This window comes from Diuraphis noxia, unplaced genomic scaffold (assembly GCF_037042655.1).
Source record: "Diuraphis noxia isolate RWA-SAM2 unplaced genomic scaffold, SU_Dnox_SAM2 contig0004, whole genome shotgun sequence".
Taxonomy (NCBI): Eukaryota; Metazoa; Arthropoda; class Insecta; order Hemiptera; family Aphididae; genus Diuraphis; species Diuraphis noxia.
The window spans coordinates 37,034,288-37,053,671 of record NW_028301714.1 but is presented as its reverse complement, the minus strand read 5'-3'; the positions used below and the strand labels follow the sequence as shown (position 1 = coordinate 37,053,671).

Below are 19,384 nucleotides of genomic sequence, written 5' to 3'. Positions count from 1 at the left end.
AATTTTCAAAATATTTTAACTAATTTTATTGAACAGTACTTACGTTACACCTCACAATTTATTGTTAATATAATTTTTTTTAAACGCTTATTATAATATAAGAGAAAATTTTTAAAAATATTGAATTTAAAATTAAATTAAAATATTAGTTTACAATGATGATCAATATTTATTTATGAATGCAAAATTCACTACTATACAGATACTTAATCGAAGTCTGAAAATATTATTAATTATGAAATTAAAATGATATGCAGAATATTTTTAGTTCATGTTTGCTATAGTGCTCATTGAAATTATAATTTTAGAATCTTAAATCGACTGCCACTTCTGATTCTGAAAAGACAATTGCCACAGATTATATTATGTTACACTAATAAGATAAATCCAAAGATATGTAATATTTCAATAAAACTTCTATCAGCAAGGAGGTTCACGTTTATAAATAATGTTCATTTAAATAATTAAATGTGATACAACAATAACCAAAAAATATTTGTAATTTTAAATTTAAATTATAATAATATAATATATTATTTTTCTTAGCCTATTTTTGTTTGATTATTGATTACGATCATGCTTCTTTTATGCATTACAGGTATTATATAACTAAAATAATCCGATTAATGTTTAATTTTTATCTTCCCTCCCTAGTTATAATGTGTTATTTTTTTTTTTTTTTAATATTTTATTCAAGATCTTATTATTTCTTCACTAGTTCACTAACCACAACAATATCTTCTAAAACTCGGATACCTACCGGTTCGTTTTTATTTTAATAACGTAGAGATTAATTATAATTACTTGTATTAATGTTTATTTATTTTACTTCGATAATTTTTAAAAATATTATTCCAATTTATTATTTATTAATTTTTGATATATTGTGTTTTTTTTTAGAAAATAAATAATAAATGCAATTTTAATAAATTATTGAATTAGGTACCTACGTAAAATATAAAATAACCTATTCATGAAAAAAACCTAGACATAATTAATTTTTTAAGAAAAACAAAATTGTTCAATATTATATTTAAAAAAAATGTTTTATCCTAATTAAATAACTTACCATTGTATCAGTACCTACATATTATATTATATCATTATTGTAAATAAGTGTAGATAACTAATGGCCTTTGTTGTCGATGTGAATATGCTCATTAAAAAAAAATATATACATAAAATTGTTTACCTATAAATCTGTAAAAATTTAATTTAATTATAAATGGTTTAACTTTTAAGCAATATGAATTAAAAATATAATGTATAAATAGGTAATAATATATTAATCTACGTCAGTTGTTGGCTTATTGTATATATTTTGTATAATATTATATACCCTAATAAATACCGAATGCAATTCATTATATCAATCATTTTCTGATAATTTATAATGTACAAAACTTTATCAACCATAAATTTTAATTTAATTGTGTTATTGTTCTATGAAAATATTAACAGCTATTAAAAATGCAGAATTTAATATTACAAATAAAGTAATACTGGATGGTTAAATACTACACCTTCAGTGATATGTACATGAATATGAGAACAGTAAGTAGGTACTTAGCAGCTACACAGTCGCAATATTTTACAAGCTATATTATTATAATATTTTTTTAGACGATTTACCATTGAAAACCACACATGACACATTCAAACAAATCAAATGAAAGTTCACAAAATTTCATTGAGCTAGTAGGTGCCAATGGAAACTTAGTGTGATTAAATAACTGACTCTAATAATAAATAATAATTTTATGTTGATCTCAATGATCTCGTGTTTATATGAACTTTATGTTACAACACAGTTTGTATTCTGTTTACAGATTTTGATGATAGTATTAAAGACAAGGACTGGAAAGAAGATAAAAGCTCAGGAACATCATACGAAATGTCTAAAATCAGAATTTGATGACATTTTAACTAGAACAAGGTGTCATAGTAAAGATTTTTGTAACAACTTTAATAAAAATACTATCGGTCAAATGGTTTTATAGAGAGATATTAAATCAATTAGAGTTAAAAAAGAATCCCCTGATAAATTGTTTTTACAACAATTTAAACAACTTATGGGCAAGCAAATTATCAAGAAATTATAGTGTTAAAGAAAAATAGAAATTCAAAAATAAAATTATCAAACATGCATTACATATGAAATTTGCATTTATTGAAAAGCCTCGAATCTTACAAATAAAATATATTTAATTTTATCTCGCAAAGCAAAACTTATTCTAGATACTTATTATCATTTTTATAAAAACTTAAAAATATCTGAAATTGATAATACTTAAAACAAATACTAATAAAATAATGATAATAATAAAAAACTATAAAGATGGTGATTAATTTATATAATAAAATTAGACTTATTATTTATTTAGGTATTTTCAAAGCCATAGGTAGCAAAATATTATTAAACATAAGGTCATATTATATAATTATAATGAGTAACTTTTTTTTTTACATTGTATTTCAAACAAGTATTACCTATATTATTAAAATAATAATAAATTATTCAAATTCGTACATAATGTTATAGTCTTGTACTCTTGTTTTTCAAAAGCATTTGATAATTTTATAGCCATTATCTGTTTAGAATGAATTTTTTTTTAATTTGTCATGTTATTTGTTACTTTGATACATAAAAATAAGCTTATTGACTTAAAGACAAGTAGTATTTTATTTTTTATTTAGTGTTTTATAGTAAATTATTTTTAAAGATATTGATTACATACCTACAACTATTAAATTATTAATTTTCATCCTTCTATATATTACCTGTACAATTATAAATTATAACACAACAATTTTAATCAAATTTAAAAAAAAAACTAACAGTTAATAATATTTTATTATTCATTAATAATTTAAAGTTCAATACTGCCATAATTGGATATAACAAAAATAAACATAGCTTAAATTCAATACTGCCATATTTTGTTATGTCTGAAAATCAATTTCTGTATGCAATACAGCCACATATCAAAATATGACAGTCTTGCATTTACTTAAAAAATTGTAAAAGGCCATCATAAGTCTGACTTTTTGGGTTCAAGGGAATATTTTATTATATTTGAAAAAGTCACAATATAAAGTATGTTTAAAGTGCCTATTGTAGTTTTTAGTTTCAAATGCATAGGTGAAGAATTCTTTGCAAACATCACCATTGTAAAAGTGTACAAACGTGTACCTCTTTTCTTTTATAATATTAAGCCGCAAAAGAATTGGTATTAAAACAAACTTACCTTAAATATCAATTTTAGAGTCCGCGACGTGTATGCACTCCGACGCTGAAATGGAAACGCATTAGATACTGCTGAATTGAAGTCTACAAATAATGTGATTTATAAAAAAAAAGATTAAACGGAAAACAGGATGTTTTTCGTTCATGTCTACTTTGCTATCTAATTGAAATGTTAGAATCTTTAATAGACTGCGTCCTCCGCAACGACTTTGACAATCGCCATGGATTATATTGTACTAAATCAATAAGAGAATCCATAGATACCTAGGTATATATTATAATACTACTTTTGTATCAACGATGCCCTTGTATACAATCTTGTATAACAAAACAAAGTACCTTGGTATTATTTTAATTATTTTTTTTAAATTTATTTATTTGATTATCGATTAAGAATATTTAAGATGGTGTTTAAATGTTAGAAGCACATGCATATTTTTACTAAAATATATTTCTTTATGAACTATTAAATAAATGTGATAACTGCTTTTTAAAGTTAAAATTAAGTTACCTATACAGTGTACACATTAATTTTCCGTACCGACTATGTCGGGCGTTAGCTAGTTTGTAAAATTCCAAGTCAAAAGTTTTCTCCAAATACGAAACTAATAATTATATAATTACGAATTTGTTATTTATTATAATTAATTAATTATATACGGCAAAAGCCACCAATATGCCAATCATGTGCCACCACAATCTCACAAACTATTAAATATTGATCTACGTATCGAGTGATGTGCAATGCAATTCATTGTCTAGATAGTTGAAATATATTGATGTTAAATAAATGTGTGAATATAAATTATAGACAATGTATTTTCAAGATGTTTTCACCATTTAATCGTTATTAAAAAAAAAATTTGAACCTTTAAGTTAGCATAGAAGTACAAATAAACAATGATTATTGTTTAATAACTTAACCACTTGTTGAGTGCGCCAAATGTATGCATTTATTGAATCCCAATTATTTTTTAACTCTTCTTGCTCGAATAAAAAGAATTTAGAATATTTGACTATTAAAAACTAATATCTTAGAGTTCATATAATGTTGCACTGTAATCGTAATAATTTAAAAGTTGTAGAAATAAGTGATTATGTTTTATAATAAATTGCATTAACTTATACATAGCCTATTGGCTATTTATAAAGGTACTAACACTAGGCAAGCAATATATACATAGTAGTTTTTAGTAATAAATTATTTTATTTTATTGATAGAGATGGAGTGAATGGATTTATATCAAGTGGTGAGAATATTATGTTGTAATCCAGTGATCTAAAAAGAAAAAGCAATTTGTATTTAAAGGTTTTCCGACATCCACTTCAACTATACCTAAAACAGAATTGTTGTACACAGAAACCAAACGAAATTAATAGACAACAAAAATGTCCAGTTCGAAGCCGAATTGTTGTCATACAGTTACGACAACCAGCAGGCAAGCTGTACGTCGACTGTGGTCGGGATGGTAAACTCTATGACGAACAGGAGTAGACCGTGGCCATCGTTGGTAATCCATAAAAAAACGGCCAGTATATAAATAAAGGAGGTCATGGCATAAACGTAATCAAATCGCTGATGATTAGCTCGTCGTATATCTCATGCTGTTCACAGGCGATGAATGTTACGCTGAGCCTGGAAACCTGTCCCGTGTGCATTGTGTGTGATTGACGATGGTTATTGGTGCCTCGCGTCCACACTTGATACTTGGTTTGGTTTTCTGGCCGCAGGCACTTGGATGTTCATTATATTACTTATATTGGCTCATGTGTGAAATGTGGATCGTACTGCGCGCGTCCACAAATAAGCTAATCGTGTGCGGCCACTGAACCGCATCACGGCAGAATTTTCATCTATTCTGTGTATGCGTATCTCACTCTCGTCGCTATGATCGCACTGTCACTTTCATGTAAGTTAAGTTTTCCACTGGAAAGCTGTCCTCCGAACTCTGATCTAATTTCCACTGCGACTGCTAGTTCCTGAACATACAGTCATTGGTTGCCATGCTCGTTGTCCCAGCCAGAATCACGGCCGTCGTTAACTTCGCTGATCGTCAGGTACAGAAAACGATTCAGATGGCTATCAGAAACAACAACGTGGTCATCGTTAAATGGTTGCACATGAACCTCAAGATTAATATTCACCAGTCAGCTATGACGTGGGGGGTCTTCGGGCTAATTAGCACAATCACTGACAACGATGTCGCATGGATGCTCTTACAGTCTTACAGATTCCTTAACATAGCTCTCGGCAAAGCTCATTCGTATTCATCGAGTTTGACTGCAATAGAAAGACCATTTCTATGTTCCTCAGATAAAATTTGATAAAATTTAAGACATGTGACAGATACTGAGCTATCTGTTTACCGCCGATTTCCTTGTCATTTAACTGGTCAATTATTTTGCCGTTTTCTTATATCATTTTATCAGCATACTATACATAAAATACTCCATAAAATACTCCCCTTCAAACAAAAACAAAACATTTCTTCCTTAAACTATTTACCATAGTTAACATATATGTATATAGTGCGCATGATACTGTAACCTATAATTTTACCCTGATACCTAAATATTATATTACTTTATAGGTCGATAAAATAGTTTAAAATTGTATCGTATAATTAAAAATATATTATGTAATTAATATTATTATTATTGTTGTTAACATGATGGTGACCCGAATATAAATTTTTATATTATTTTGCCATATTGTATAATTTTATGATACTTCAAATTTTAGATTATCGTTTTACTGTAGAATCATGCATTAATACTTTATTCAAGATAAGTATACACAGTACACATATTAGTTAATACTAGTATAATATTAAATGATTAGTTTTTAATTATTTTCTATTATTGTGCTATATTGTATAATTGTAACATTAAAAACTATTTGCTTTCTTTTGAATAGTTCAAACAAACATTTTTACAATAATTTTTTTGGCGAAATGTAGATTAGCATTGCCGTAATCTAACTAGAACAAATTTGGAATCATTCCGCAAATATTTCCACCGCAAAATTTAATAAAATGTAAATTTTTTGAGATTGTTATCAACAAGTGTCATGGCAAGACAATTAAATTAAAAAAATTAACAATTTCACTTTTTTTTACACCAACATATTCATCGACATAAATATGAAGGTTGAAGATGAATGGCGCGATGATAATTTCATATCCGACTATTCCGTGTCAAGCAGCAACGGCCGACACGCTCACAAGAACGTCTGGTGTGCGTTGTGCCACGATGAACATATTGTTAGTGTGTAGATCGTATTCTGGAAACCACTATTCATGTATTACGTGTTTGACGGGCGGCTTTAAACTTTTGACCACATCCTATTGTACCGCGACTGCTAGTGGTAAGTGATTCACCTGCGATTACTGAATCCGGCCACCAGACTTGACCGTCACTCAATCATTGCGGCTGCGCTTCGGTGAGGGATTTGGCGGTATCGTAGACGGCTGGGACATGACGTTGACACTCCAACCACAATTTCCTTGGCGTGCTCATCACACACATACACCAGTTTCGAATACCAACCAGTCGATGACCATTATAGGCTCGTTTCTCGAAAGGTTGACTGCGCTTGCTGCAACTGCTCGACCACAAATCAGTTGACGTGCGAACCACCGCCTCCGCCGTTATGCAGCGGTGTATTAGGGTTCGTATCGCTGTTCACGGTCAGTGAGGCCGGCAAACGGAGTGAAACGTAGCCACCAAAACGAAAAATACATCGTAACTACGATGAAGTGCAAGAATGTGATTCGAGAAGAGATGTTGGGTGGATGCTTCGCCTTCGAACGTTCGTCCAATGAGAATACGACGTACGGAACAACGGGACAGTTTACCTATATGCGTAAAAGAAACGTGTCTGATACAGAATGGGATACCGCCCGACTGCCACGGTCACGGGTGTCGGGTCTCAATACTGCAGATGTGCACTGAGGACGCGGACGGGCTGCTCAAACCATGGTATGCATACCAACAATCAGCGTATACGCTGTGTACTGTCGTACGCGGGCGTGGTTGAATCGTGGCTGTCAGCCGTGGCGCTGATCGCGATCTCATGCTGTTTGGATTCTTTGGATGTTGTGCAGGTGCTGAGCCCAAGAACCTGCCCGAAAGAACCTGGCCAGTCTGTCCACAGGCTTACTGATTAGCTACATGCGCTACCTGTCCGTGGCACTGCGAGCCGTGTCCCTAGGCAGTGGACTTCCGTGCCTGGTGTCCGCGCTCATCACATAATTTGGTTTCCTAGCCGCTTTTGTGATGATATTTGTCATGTCGGCTGATGTGCGTGTTTCGTGTTGCACGCGTCAACAAAGAAACTTCGGGTGGCTGGCGGCCAGCACCACGGCTGGTTCATCATCTATTCTATGTTTGTGTGGCTCGCACCCTCCGCACTCACTGCGCTGTGTGCTACCATACAATTACAGTTGGCCGATGGTGCATTGTTTCCCGAGCTCCGGCCCAACTTTCATTACGACTGTTGGTTCCGGAATCCACAGACATTATTCGCGCTGTTCTTGCTCCCAACCAGAATCACAATCGCCTTTAACTACGTGTCGTTCTTTGCAATGGCGCTGTCCGGCTGATCGCCACTTCTGACAATGGTTTCCCGACGTCTATGAGTAGTTGCAGCTGCAGCTACGTCACCGGCGTCAACCGGACGCGCAGGAATCTCAAGATCTACGTGCGACTGTCGTTGGTGATGGTCCTGGCGTGGGTGTTCGAGCTGGTCGGTGCGATCACCGACAGTAACATTACGTGGACGCTCAACACGGCCCTCAACTCGCTGCAGGCACGGCACTTTCATATTCGTTGCGTTTAACTGCAACCAAATATCAATGCAGACATTGGTCGTGTTCTGCAAACAACCGTCCGTGCTCGAGATGCAGACCACTACTGCAGCTACGCCGTTCAGTGCATCCACCTAGCGGGTGCCTGATTAAAAGTTCCCAACACATATTGTGTATCTTCTTCGCGGTATGAACATACTGTACTGCTATAGCTGTATGGACATATTTTTGACGCTATTGAGCTCACCATAGTATAATAAATACATAATTTTATATTATATATTTACTGTTTTTGAATATTTACCTAAATGTTTCTTACTGCTATTTTTTCGCAATTTAATTTATTATTTTATTTTATTTTATAATTTATTTTAATTTTAATTTAATTAAAATTTTTATTTTAATTTTATATAATTTTATTTTATTTAATTAATTTTTATTGTAATCGTGGAGGTTTGAATTTCGCATTTAACTATTTTTGTTTATAAGTAAGTTCCAAATTTTGTTATTCCACTTTAATCTCAATTATATATTACTTTTTTTTTGAAATAATAATAGCCAATAGGTATATTTTAATTTTATATTTTCTATAGTAATATTAACAGAATAATAAAAAAAATAAATTGTATTATTAATTAAAGTCCATTAAAAGATTTTTTTGCTATTGATATTTTTATACCAATATTTGTAGAATATTTCTTTTTTGGCACCAATTGGCAATTTTATCTGGTTATTCAACGGTCATAAGAATATTTAATTTTTCATTAGTTTGTATACAATACATAAAAATTTTGGCCTACTGGAAGCTGTATAAACTATACTATACCTACACAATATGATTAGTGAAATTAATGTACAATAATTGCTTCACAGAACAACCCATTCTTGTAACGAAACTTACAGTACAAGCATTCGTTTTTATTTGTTTATATACATGTTTATAGTTATAAGTTATTTACTGTACAGATATCTAATCACTCAGCAAGTGGATTACTAGGATTACATTGAAGTTTTGGATTAAGAGATTAAAATGAGAGCCAGCTGCCAAGGAACTTCGTTTTAATAATAACTTGTTTTTTAATATTTAAGAATTATATTTGATTTTTTTTATGTAATCATTGTAGTTTAGAATACTTAAGAAATTAAAAAATATGACTCCATTGTCTGCATTTGTCTATAAAACTAGTAACTTATAAGACATTGTATTAAAAATATATAAATAGATCATGTCTATATGTAGATACTTTAATAATATACTTATACATAATGATATTTATAAAATAATTTTGACATTTATATATAAAATTAATATTTAAGAATTCATTCAAAGTATAGCAATATTTGATTTCATATTGCAATTACTATTATTACTCTAAATACGAAAGTTATTGGTTATAACTTTATAAGTTATAACTAATAATATTAACACGATTCCAATATTTCTGATTAAAAAATAAATAGTTAAATTTCGATATCTTATAGGTAAGTACGTCGTATGGAAAATTCAAATCTTGGTAATGCAAATTATTATACCAACGAAAAATCTTTAGCTGCAGTATATAATATTATAATAAAATTATGCATTTTAGTGTCATATTGTTGTTCCATAGCAACTAACGCACAGGCATACCTTATAGTCTATAACAATCAATAGTCGAACAAACATCACGCGACGGTCGTTGTTTTCGTCGTAGCCATAAGATATTTTGTTACGTTATTCTAAAATTAAGCTCATTAATCCGTGTAGTTTTATAAGTTTTACATAGTAATATATTATATTATTCACACCTAAACTATTCGTGTATAGACCATGGAAGAGTTTGCAGACGCCAAAGAAGATGAAAACAAGAAAATTGTCCACACCTATCCATTAGTGCAAGTGAATACTTAGAATTTAAACATTATATACACCTATCTAATACATACAACAGTAGCTTAAGCAGAATTATGAGGGGGGGAGCTCCATACAAATTATAATTTGAATACATGGTTATATTTTTAATTAATATATTAACCGAAAACTAATAGAATTTATAATTTTCCACAAATTTCTGGGATGGAATCTTACATAGACAGTAGACTCTCGCTTGCAATAATAAAACTGGCTTTCAAGAATTAGATATTTAAATATATTTTATACATAGTACATACAACATACATAAATAAAGTAACTCAGAATGTTACAATACTGAGTTAATATATAATACAATAATTATGTTACAAAACTCGTACTTATATTTAAATAGGTACTTATTTTATAATTTATCATTGAATACTTATAATTTATATGGCATATGCATATTATTAATATTAAGTTATCTATCAATCAAATATTTTAAAGTAAATACACATACATTTTTGGAATTTATTAAAAATATTGTTGAATACCTATACCTACTTATTTAATAATTATGCTTAATATTTTATTTTTAATACCAATCATAATAAATATCCAAAACAAATATAATGAATTAAAAGTTGGAGAATTCAAAAATCTAATAACTTTTTTTTTAAATTCATGTTTTTTTATATCTGTGTAAATAATTAATAAAAATAAATAATAATAATATTGTTTATTGTCAGACTTGTGATATGTCAGAAGAAATGAAAGCTGAAACGGTTGAAGTTATAATAACAGCATGTGAAAAATATGGAACAGATTATTTCGTAAGATTAATTATTTTTTGTTAATTTACTCATATTTTTTGTTTAACGTTTTAAACTTTGACACCCTGGTGGCTATTGATACTAATAAAACGGCCCATGGGTAGGTAGTGATTTATTTATTACTACTATATTGAATATTTCGTATACAAAAAATATTCATCATAATAATATATATATATATATATATATATATATATAGTGGGGAGTGAGGACACTATTGTGGGATTCGGAATAAGTATTATAATAAGCTGGCTTATGAGTAAAGATAATTTACAGCCAATTATAAGTACATTACAGAAAAAATGTTTTAAATAATATCAAATTAGTAAGAAATAACCACTCATCACTACCTACTTATATATTGTAGGTATCTAACGCCGGATTTATATACATATTAAAATACTTACCTACTTATTATGAATTTAAAGTTATTATGATTTGGTACTCTAATATAATATACTTTATTTTTTTATTTATTGTACCTATATGTATAATGATTAATGATTATTAATATATGAACTATTGAACTTATTATAAACTATTTTTCATTGTATTCATTGATCACTATAAGTCTATAACTGCATGGTCCACATAATAATAAATAATTATTATAATACAGTCGAGTCCCGATAACTCGAAGTTGAAGCCATTGAAGTGGGATGACAATTCACTTCGAGTTATATTTTATTTAAAATACCTAATTAATTGGGTGTCATAAAATCTAGGGGAATAATAAGAAAAAAAATCGAGTTGTCAAGTTTTTCAAGTTTTCATAACTCGACTGTATGTAGTTGATAGGTAACAGGTACCTAAGTATATGCGCACGCCAATTTATATGATTCAGAATTACAGGTACCGGCGTGTTTAATAGTTGTACACCGCGTAAGTCCCAAGACGAAATTGTAATTAGCAGGTAACCAGATAGGTACACATGTATTATTGAAAATTTCTAATTAACTTTTAGGTGGGCGTTTAAACCGCGAGAGCCTATAGAAGAGAAGCTATATCTTCGGTTACATAATAACGTAATACTATATTAGTTGTACAACAATACTCTCATCGTAATATCATATATTTGTACGTCTGTGTCTTAATTAGTAATTACTAATTACCTTATACCTATGCTGTTCCTTCCTTTTCAATAAGGATAGATATACGACGTATATTTTCTCCACATTATTTTGATAAAAGTGCCTAGTTACTTTCTTACAGTTTTAATAAAATGTTTTACTGAAGTACTTACGAACAATTTAATTTAGGATGTCTTTTAATTTTTATGTTTGGAATATTAATAAAAATAACATGAATATTGTACAGAAACGCTGTAATTTCATTTTTTTTCTTAATATTATATGTTTATAATTTATGCTATTTACTATGTACCACCTAAGACTTGGTAGGTAGGTAACTATTATTATCTGGTTATAAAACTAGTTCAATCAAAAGCTTTTAATTGTATAGTTTTATTGTTTTATGTATATACCTACCATTAGCTTACAGAATTTAAGTCGTAAGTACGATTCCATTTCCAAAACTGAAGCAAAAGTTCCATTTTATATGTTAAAAATAAAGTCATTACAATATTTTTTCAAACATAGGATTTCCATTTGTAAAAATTTACTCGGTAATTAATTGTTAACTATAGATTTTTTTCATCCAAATATAAAAATTAAAAAGAGAGTTTGTTATTTTATTTTCTAGCATGCACATTGTTTATGATAGTATATAAGACGTAAATTCTACATTATAATCCCTCAATTATAGATTAAAAGTTATGGTTGAGTTTGAGGGGCTGAACTCAAAATTACTAAGGCAATTCCAAAATTATTAGACGGATATTCGTCTTCATATCACGTAAAATGTTCAGTTGTAAGTTGTCATTCGCTACAACAGTGGTTCTCATAATTTTTTGTTTCACACCAGATTATTATGCACCACAAGTTTTCGCAACACACTCAGTACAAATTGAATGAAATAAAACTACTGGTTGAAATGTTTTTTTACCAGCGTAATTACAAATATCAGACATTTCTAGTGACAGTGTGACACCTATAATAGTCGATCTCGTGGAACACCTGTTGAGAACCACTACGCTACAGTATAAAACAGAGTTTAATTACATAATATAATAATATTATATATTATATTCATAATATTGAAATAAACTGATCAAATAATAATTAAGAGGAGAGCATTTTTATCACCTACGAGTAGGTACATCGCAGTACTCGTACATCACCATTTACCGTCATCACCGCTTCATTAACAATATTATGTCAATACTTATAATAATAACGCATTGTATCATTTGTATCTATAACTTTAACAGGCGGCCGCCAAGACGGTGAAACAAATGCTAGATAAAAAATACGGTCCTCAGTGGAACATAGTGGTGGGAGAAGCGTTCGGCATACAAATAACGCACCAGACCAATACATTGATGTACATGTTCTTCGGTGGCAATCTCGGCATTTGCGCCTGGAAAATCTAAACGCAACAAGGGTTTACGAGACAAAATTATAAAAATAGTTTCAAAAACAATAACAATAGAATATTATTTAATTGTTATACAACAATGATATCATGTATACTATATTATTATATTATTAAAAACTGATTACCTATATTGGATATTTTGCAATATCAACAACCCTCAGCAAAGTAAATATGAATAATCAAGTATTATACATTTATACAAGATGGCCGAAAGATTTGAAGAATTCGATCGCAAGTGATCGCATCTTTAAAATTCACGAGTACAATATTTATTTAAACCTTGTACTCGAGTGAGGCTATATAGACTGATACTTAATAGTGTTATTAAATTCATAATTCAAGCATTTTTTATTTTATTTCATTAAGAAGGGCTATATCTATCCCATACGACCACACGTGACCATGTATTCAATAACATGGTAACGTGCCTACCCTACGCTGCTACACTCAGTGGCTCTGGCTCAGCCCCCTCAAAATTCAGGTCTAAGTACGCCACTGTATAAGTGTATATATATCATATTATAAGTGTAACTTACACTTAATACCGATAAACACGTATAATAGCCTAAAGGTTTAAGAATATTATCACCATAAACAATTACCTACAAATAATATAAAAAATCACCTACCTAGTTAAACTTATACTTACCTAGAAAATTATACATTATTTTAATAAAAAAAATAACATTTTGATACATTTTAAACTTTTTAAGAAACTACTAAGGCATATTTTTAAATAATGTGAATATATTATATCATTTTAATTTTTTTTAGAAACAAGACACCGTTTGATTTTGAGGAAAAGTATAAAAATTATTATTTTCAATCACAAAATTGAAAATATAGAATAAAAAAATGGTTATTCAATGACCAAAGACTCATTAATTAAATCATAGAAATCTGTTTTGACAACTTGATTTAGCTTCTGTTTTAGAATTACATTCTATTCTAATATTAGCTAGTGTCCCGTGATGATTTACCCACTATGACATCTCCTGAGATTATAAATCTAATTTTTTATAAGACTCACATAGGCAAGCGATACATGTATTTTATTTTTTAATTTAATTACTATTTTTGGTAAAAAATTTAAAATTTTTTTTAATTTTTGAAAACTAAAGATATCTATTATATAGTTTATTTTGCTGAAAATGTTGACCTTTCAACATTTTTTTTTTTTTTTTTATTGGTCTTGAAATTTACAAAGAATTTCCGCTTCGACAACTATGGGCTATTAGCGTTGGATTAATTAATATAATTAAAAAGAAAGAGAAAAAAAAATTTGTTAATTTTAATATACAAAATAAATATGTAAATTTTTGAACATTTTGTGTCTTATAATTATGTATATGTCAAAATTGTTGTTGTTAACTTATAATAACTTTAATATTTGAGATGGTTTGAAGAAATGTATTGTTTTTGTTTCGTTTTCAGGATTTGGACCTAGACTTTCTCCAATGTCGTGGCTTATGTTTAATTCTTTTTCAACATTTTATTTTCATTAATCATATGATTTTTAATAATTTGTTAAGTTTATAAATAAAACAGCAAAATACTAGTTTTTATCCGGGCTGCGATTCCCCCTCTACGGCTAATAGGTCCTCACAAGACACCCTGTATTAATTTTTTCAGTTAGGTAAGTAATGTAAAAGTAATAAAAACAAAAAAATATTTAATGTCAACAAATTACTGCAAATATTATATTAATAAAATTAATTTATCAACATTTATCTACATTCTACAACACATCATATTATTTTTGAAATATATAATTCAATTTATTTATTTACTTGTAAAATCTAAGCGTTTGATCAATAACATTATGAAGGATTATAAAAATCACCAAATCAACCTAGATATTTATTAGAAAATTACACAATATTGATAATTATACTTAATAATATTATTAGTAGTTAAGGTAACTTAAAATTTCAAAAAAAAATGTATAATTATAAATTTTAATAAAAATAAATACATTTATATTAATTTTTCATAATTAACTAATTATCAAAATGTTGTCTAGTTTAAATAATGTGTAAAAATATAAACATTACTTATACTTAAAAAATTAAAGCTAAGTAACATTTTCAAAATAAATTCGATAACAAACTTGTAAAGGATTAGATCACTTTTAAAATTGCAATTATTATAGGGATACTTTTGTATACAAAATTAATACATAATAATATGTAGTTATATGTAGTTATTTAAATCTAATAAATTAACAATCAATGTATATTCATGTTAAAGATAAAAATTAAATTAAATTTAACATAAATAATGCAGTATTCATTTAAAAATGTATGGTATGCCGATCAAAAATTACTTTGTTGGAAAAAAGAAGATTACCATCTATTCATATTTTTGTATACATGAGATACAATAATTTTAAATACATAAAATATATTATCTGTAAATTAATATAACAATAGTATATCAATGTATTATTATGTGATAAAAAGTTAGTAACAAATGTGTTACATTTTTCAATGTAAAATCATATAGACAAATCAAAATAAAAATGCATTATTTTATTCATATTCAATGATTATTACAATATAATTATAATTAAAACATAATTTTTATCTTTATAATAAAATCTTCAACTAAAAAAATAAAGGTATACACCAGCAGTACTCATAGGGCCTCTACCTAATCTTGATTTAAGAATAATTTTGTATGGATCAATCAAAAAAAAAGTTAGAAAATATTAATATGAACAAAGAGAAATAGTTTCTTTTAGGTAAAGTAATTGGAATATTAACCTGGTGGTTAATTGTTGAACATTATTTTCAAAAAGATTACATGAAAAGTTTGTTGATATACACAAAGATTGAGTACCGCTGAAATATTGTACTGTTATTTATTTTTTTATAAGCATACAAAATACAAATAGTAAAAATTGTGTGCATTACCTAACCATCTTAAGCATATTTTGTTGTATGGAAATGTTGTTGTTATGTTCTAATGTACATCATTAAATGATACAACTGATACAAGAATTAAATAAAAAAATTAATTTATTCAATCATAGTTTGATTTTGCTGTATTGCTTGAAATAAATCTTTACCATTGATATTATAATTTATTGCCGAAAAAAAATTATGGTTTTATACCAAGTTTACATGAAAAAAAGTATATAAATTTCTAATTTAAAGTGCAATGGATTTAAATACATACATACAAAATACAATTGTATAAAATAATTTAATTAAAAAATAATTATTACAAAAGTTGGCAAGTTATTTACTAATAAATATTTATTAAATGTTTGTCATTTCAAAATTTGACATTACATGTAAATTGAATAATTATTTAATCTAGATTGATATAATAATATCGAATTGTAGAAGCAAAATTATCTTATAAAATTATGTATAACCAAATGGAATTTTTTATTTTGGCACTTTGCTAAAATCAAAAAAAATAATATCATTAGGTACAAATGATAAAGTCTCTCCGTTATATTATAGAGCATGGACAATCGGAATGTACATGTTTTGATAAAGGTTTAGATATTTGCAAAATATCATACATTGGACATTTGTATACAAATTATCACTACGATTTTATAATGTATTTAATTGTTTTCTGGCGAATCCCATTTTAAATGTACTTGAGGTGTTAAATTAACGATTTCCACATGTACAGCTTGGAACTTTTCTAGTTTAGGAGGAATAGGGCATAAGCGATAATGTACTTGATCACCAGGTAACGGAACATATTCTCCTTCAATACTAAAAAAACAACATGCCATTAGTCACAAACCTAAATAAAAATTATAAACTGTAACAATATATCTTACTCTGATATATGTACAAATGTGTCTGGATCACCATTGTCTGGAGTGATAAAGCCGTGTCCTTTAGATTTACAAAAATATTTGACCTTTCCAGATAACAATGGATTCTTGAGAGCTAGAGCAGACCTACAAGTAACAATGAAAATCAATGTCAATGGTAAATAATAACATTAGCATTGGAATCTAGACGATAAGACATATGTGGTGTTGCTTAAATGCGATAATTGACAAACGACAATGCGTCGTACATAACGAGTGCATTTCACCAGTCAAACAATCAGCTATACAAAGTCCATCGCCTTTAAACATTAATGTCAAAGGCAATGTTATGTTATAATTAGGTAATTGTAATACTGCTCACGTAGAATCAGTTCTCGTCCTTCTGGTCACTATCGGGCTCGGGGCGAGCATTCCACCCTTGGTCGGCGAAAGGTGACTGGCGAACTTCAACGCTTCCTGTTCACAGCCGTTGGAGAATGAATCGCTCATGGTGCTCAGGCTTAGTAGTAGTCCGTAGAAAATTGGACACGGACCGGTTCACGATAGTTGTTGATACCACGTTGAGACGATAAACAATTAAATGATTAATATTATTATTACCGTGCGAAGAATAACGAAATCAGACTGAAGATGAAAAGTCGAAAACTCTCTAGTAGTCGAACAATGATTGTTCTAAGTTCGTAAACTGTAAATTAAAGTTGTAAGCGTTTCGGCAACTTGGCGATAAGCACTTAACGTGGTATAGCGTGTGTGTATGTTATAGGGTAATAAATAATAATAAAAACATAGTTATTACGTGCTATTACAATTATTATTATTATTTATATATTATATTGATAAGTAAAAACGATTAACGAAGTCTCGCCTTTCAGTCATGCCAACATAAGCAACAACGAAAAGAAAAAAGGCCAAATAATATTGTGTCGTGTTATTTTACCCGGTTAAATATCTGTTATCAGCTGATTAAACATAATCGAAATTTAACCGTAGACGGTACAACTACTGGCTCTTAACCAAATAACTACATAACGTCTGTCGTATGTAGCTACTTTTTATACCTAGGAATAATTATTAAAAACAATACCTACCTATTAATTATTATACGCAAAATTATTATTTTTATGTTATCCGATTCAATGTCGATACCTATAGGCTATATAATATGAATCGTTGTATTTTTTCGTTAACAATTATTATACATTTTATTTGAATTGTATAGGTACCACAATGTTATGATTTACAAATTATAGTAAATAGTTGGTAAATATCTATTCAGTACCTACTACCTACCTATAACCATATAATTGAGTATTAAGCTATTTCGATATAATATCAATGAGTAAATTTTGCGATGTGCCGATATTTGTAATATTCTATTACGCATATATTCCATGCGACATGCGCACACTCATGTAATATTAGTATTTACGTAGCTGGTAGGTATTAGATATGACGTCGTGTATAATAGGTAAGATTAAAAAGTATAATAATAGATTCTGAGTGGAACGATGAATTTATTGATTTTAAAATTGTTTGTGTCTGTCATCACGTTTTAGGGCAGTAAAAGTGCTTCGATTTTCGACTTCAGTAGGTACCTCGTTCGATTAGAAAATGAATCTAGTTGATTTCCCAATATCTTTCTTGATAATTGGAATAAACAAAATTAATAAGTCTAGGTCCAAACCCTGAAGATGAATCCGAAACAATAGAATTTTTCAAAACAATGAAAATAATAAAGCTACTGTAAGTCAACACTAAAATATTGTAAAATTATTTGAGATATATACCATATTTATTATTATATAATTGTATTTTACTAATAATGAAACACTAGTGGCCTGTGTTGTCAAATCGGACATTTATTTATATAAATTTCAAAATCAATAAAAAAAATTAAAATTAAGGGAAAAACTGGAATTTTTACGCACAGTCAATTTTCGACCAAATTGATTTTGGTTTTTGATGTAACTTTAAGACAAATGACCGTCAATATATGAAATTTTCACCGAATGTATTTATAAGTATTTTCTATCCACCATAGAAATTTCAAAAAATTTCGACTTCAGTTGAACTATTTATAATCATATGCAATTTTCGATTATTATTAATTTTTATTTAAATTAATATCGATAAAAATTAATTTATTGGGTAGAAAAGCTTGAAAATTTAATAAAAGGCTCCTAACATATTGTTACAATAGCAATTGAAAAATAAAATAAATTTATAGTCACAATTTTTTTTATAAGCATTCAAAATTTGAATTTTGACAATATACGTAAAAATCACGAAAATTCACAAATTATTTTAAGCTAGAAATTCATAAAAAATTTTACTTTTAAATCTAAGATTTTAAAATTTTTAATA

General features: G+C 28.4%; 2 protein-coding genes and 1 pseudogene across 2 annotated transcripts; 2 read left to right on the top strand and 1 right to left on the bottom strand.

The window, feature by feature from the left end:
• Nucleotides 1-6,403: 6,403 nt before the first annotated feature.
• LOC107170203 (uncharacterized) lies at nucleotides 6,404-8,193 on the top strand (annotated as a pseudogene).
• A 1,527-nt stretch (nucleotides 8,194-9,720) lies between these two features.
• On the top strand, nucleotides 9,721-13,348 carry LOC107170212 (dynein axonemal light chain 4). Its single transcript, XM_015520278.2, has 3 exons — nucleotides 9,721-9,934; nucleotides 10,639-10,722; nucleotides 13,052-13,348. Exons 1-3 carry the CDS (start codon nucleotides 9,866-9,868, stop codon nucleotides 13,211-13,213), a joined length of 315 nt encoding a protein of 104 aa, XP_015375764.1. The 5' UTR covers nucleotides 9,721-9,865; the 3' UTR covers nucleotides 13,214-13,348.
• A 2,380-nt stretch (nucleotides 13,349-15,728) lies between these two features.
• On the bottom strand, nucleotides 15,729-17,829 carry LOC107170211 (cold shock domain-containing protein CG9705). The gene is made up of 3 exons (XM_015520276.2): nucleotides 17,382-17,829; nucleotides 17,024-17,146; nucleotides 15,729-16,955 (listed from the first exon to the last, which is right to left on the bottom strand). The coding sequence occupies exons 1-3, from the start codon at nucleotides 17,507-17,509 to the stop codon at nucleotides 16,799-16,801; spliced, it is 408 nt and encodes a 135-aa protein (XP_015375762.1). The 5' UTR covers nucleotides 17,510-17,829; the 3' UTR covers nucleotides 15,729-16,798.
• Nucleotides 17,830-19,384: the final 1,555 nt, after the last annotated feature.

Coding starts and splice junctions, on each gene's coding strand:
- LOC107170212 (XM_015520278.2), top strand. CDS start 9,866: ATGGAAGAGTTTGCAGACGCCAAAGAAGATGAAAACAAGAAAATTGTC. Junction 9,935..10,638: donor ACACCTATCCATTAGTGCAA/GTGAATACTTAG, acceptor GTTTATTGTCAG/ACTTGTGATATGTCAGAAGA. Junction 10,723..13,051: donor AATATGGAACAGATTATTTC/GTAAGATTAATT, acceptor TAACTTTAACAG/GCGGCCGCCAAGACGGTGAA.
- LOC107170211 (XM_015520276.2), bottom strand. CDS start 17,509: ATGAGCGATTCATTCTCCAACGGCTGTGAACAGGAAGCGTTGAAGTTC. Junction 17,147..17,381: donor AGGACGAGAACTGATTCTAC/GTGAGCAGTATT, acceptor TGTTACTTGTAG/GTCTGCTCTAGCTCTCAAGA. Junction 16,956..17,023: donor ACATTTGTACATATATCAGA/GTAAGATATATT, acceptor TTGTTTTTTTAG/TATTGAAGGAGAATATGTTC.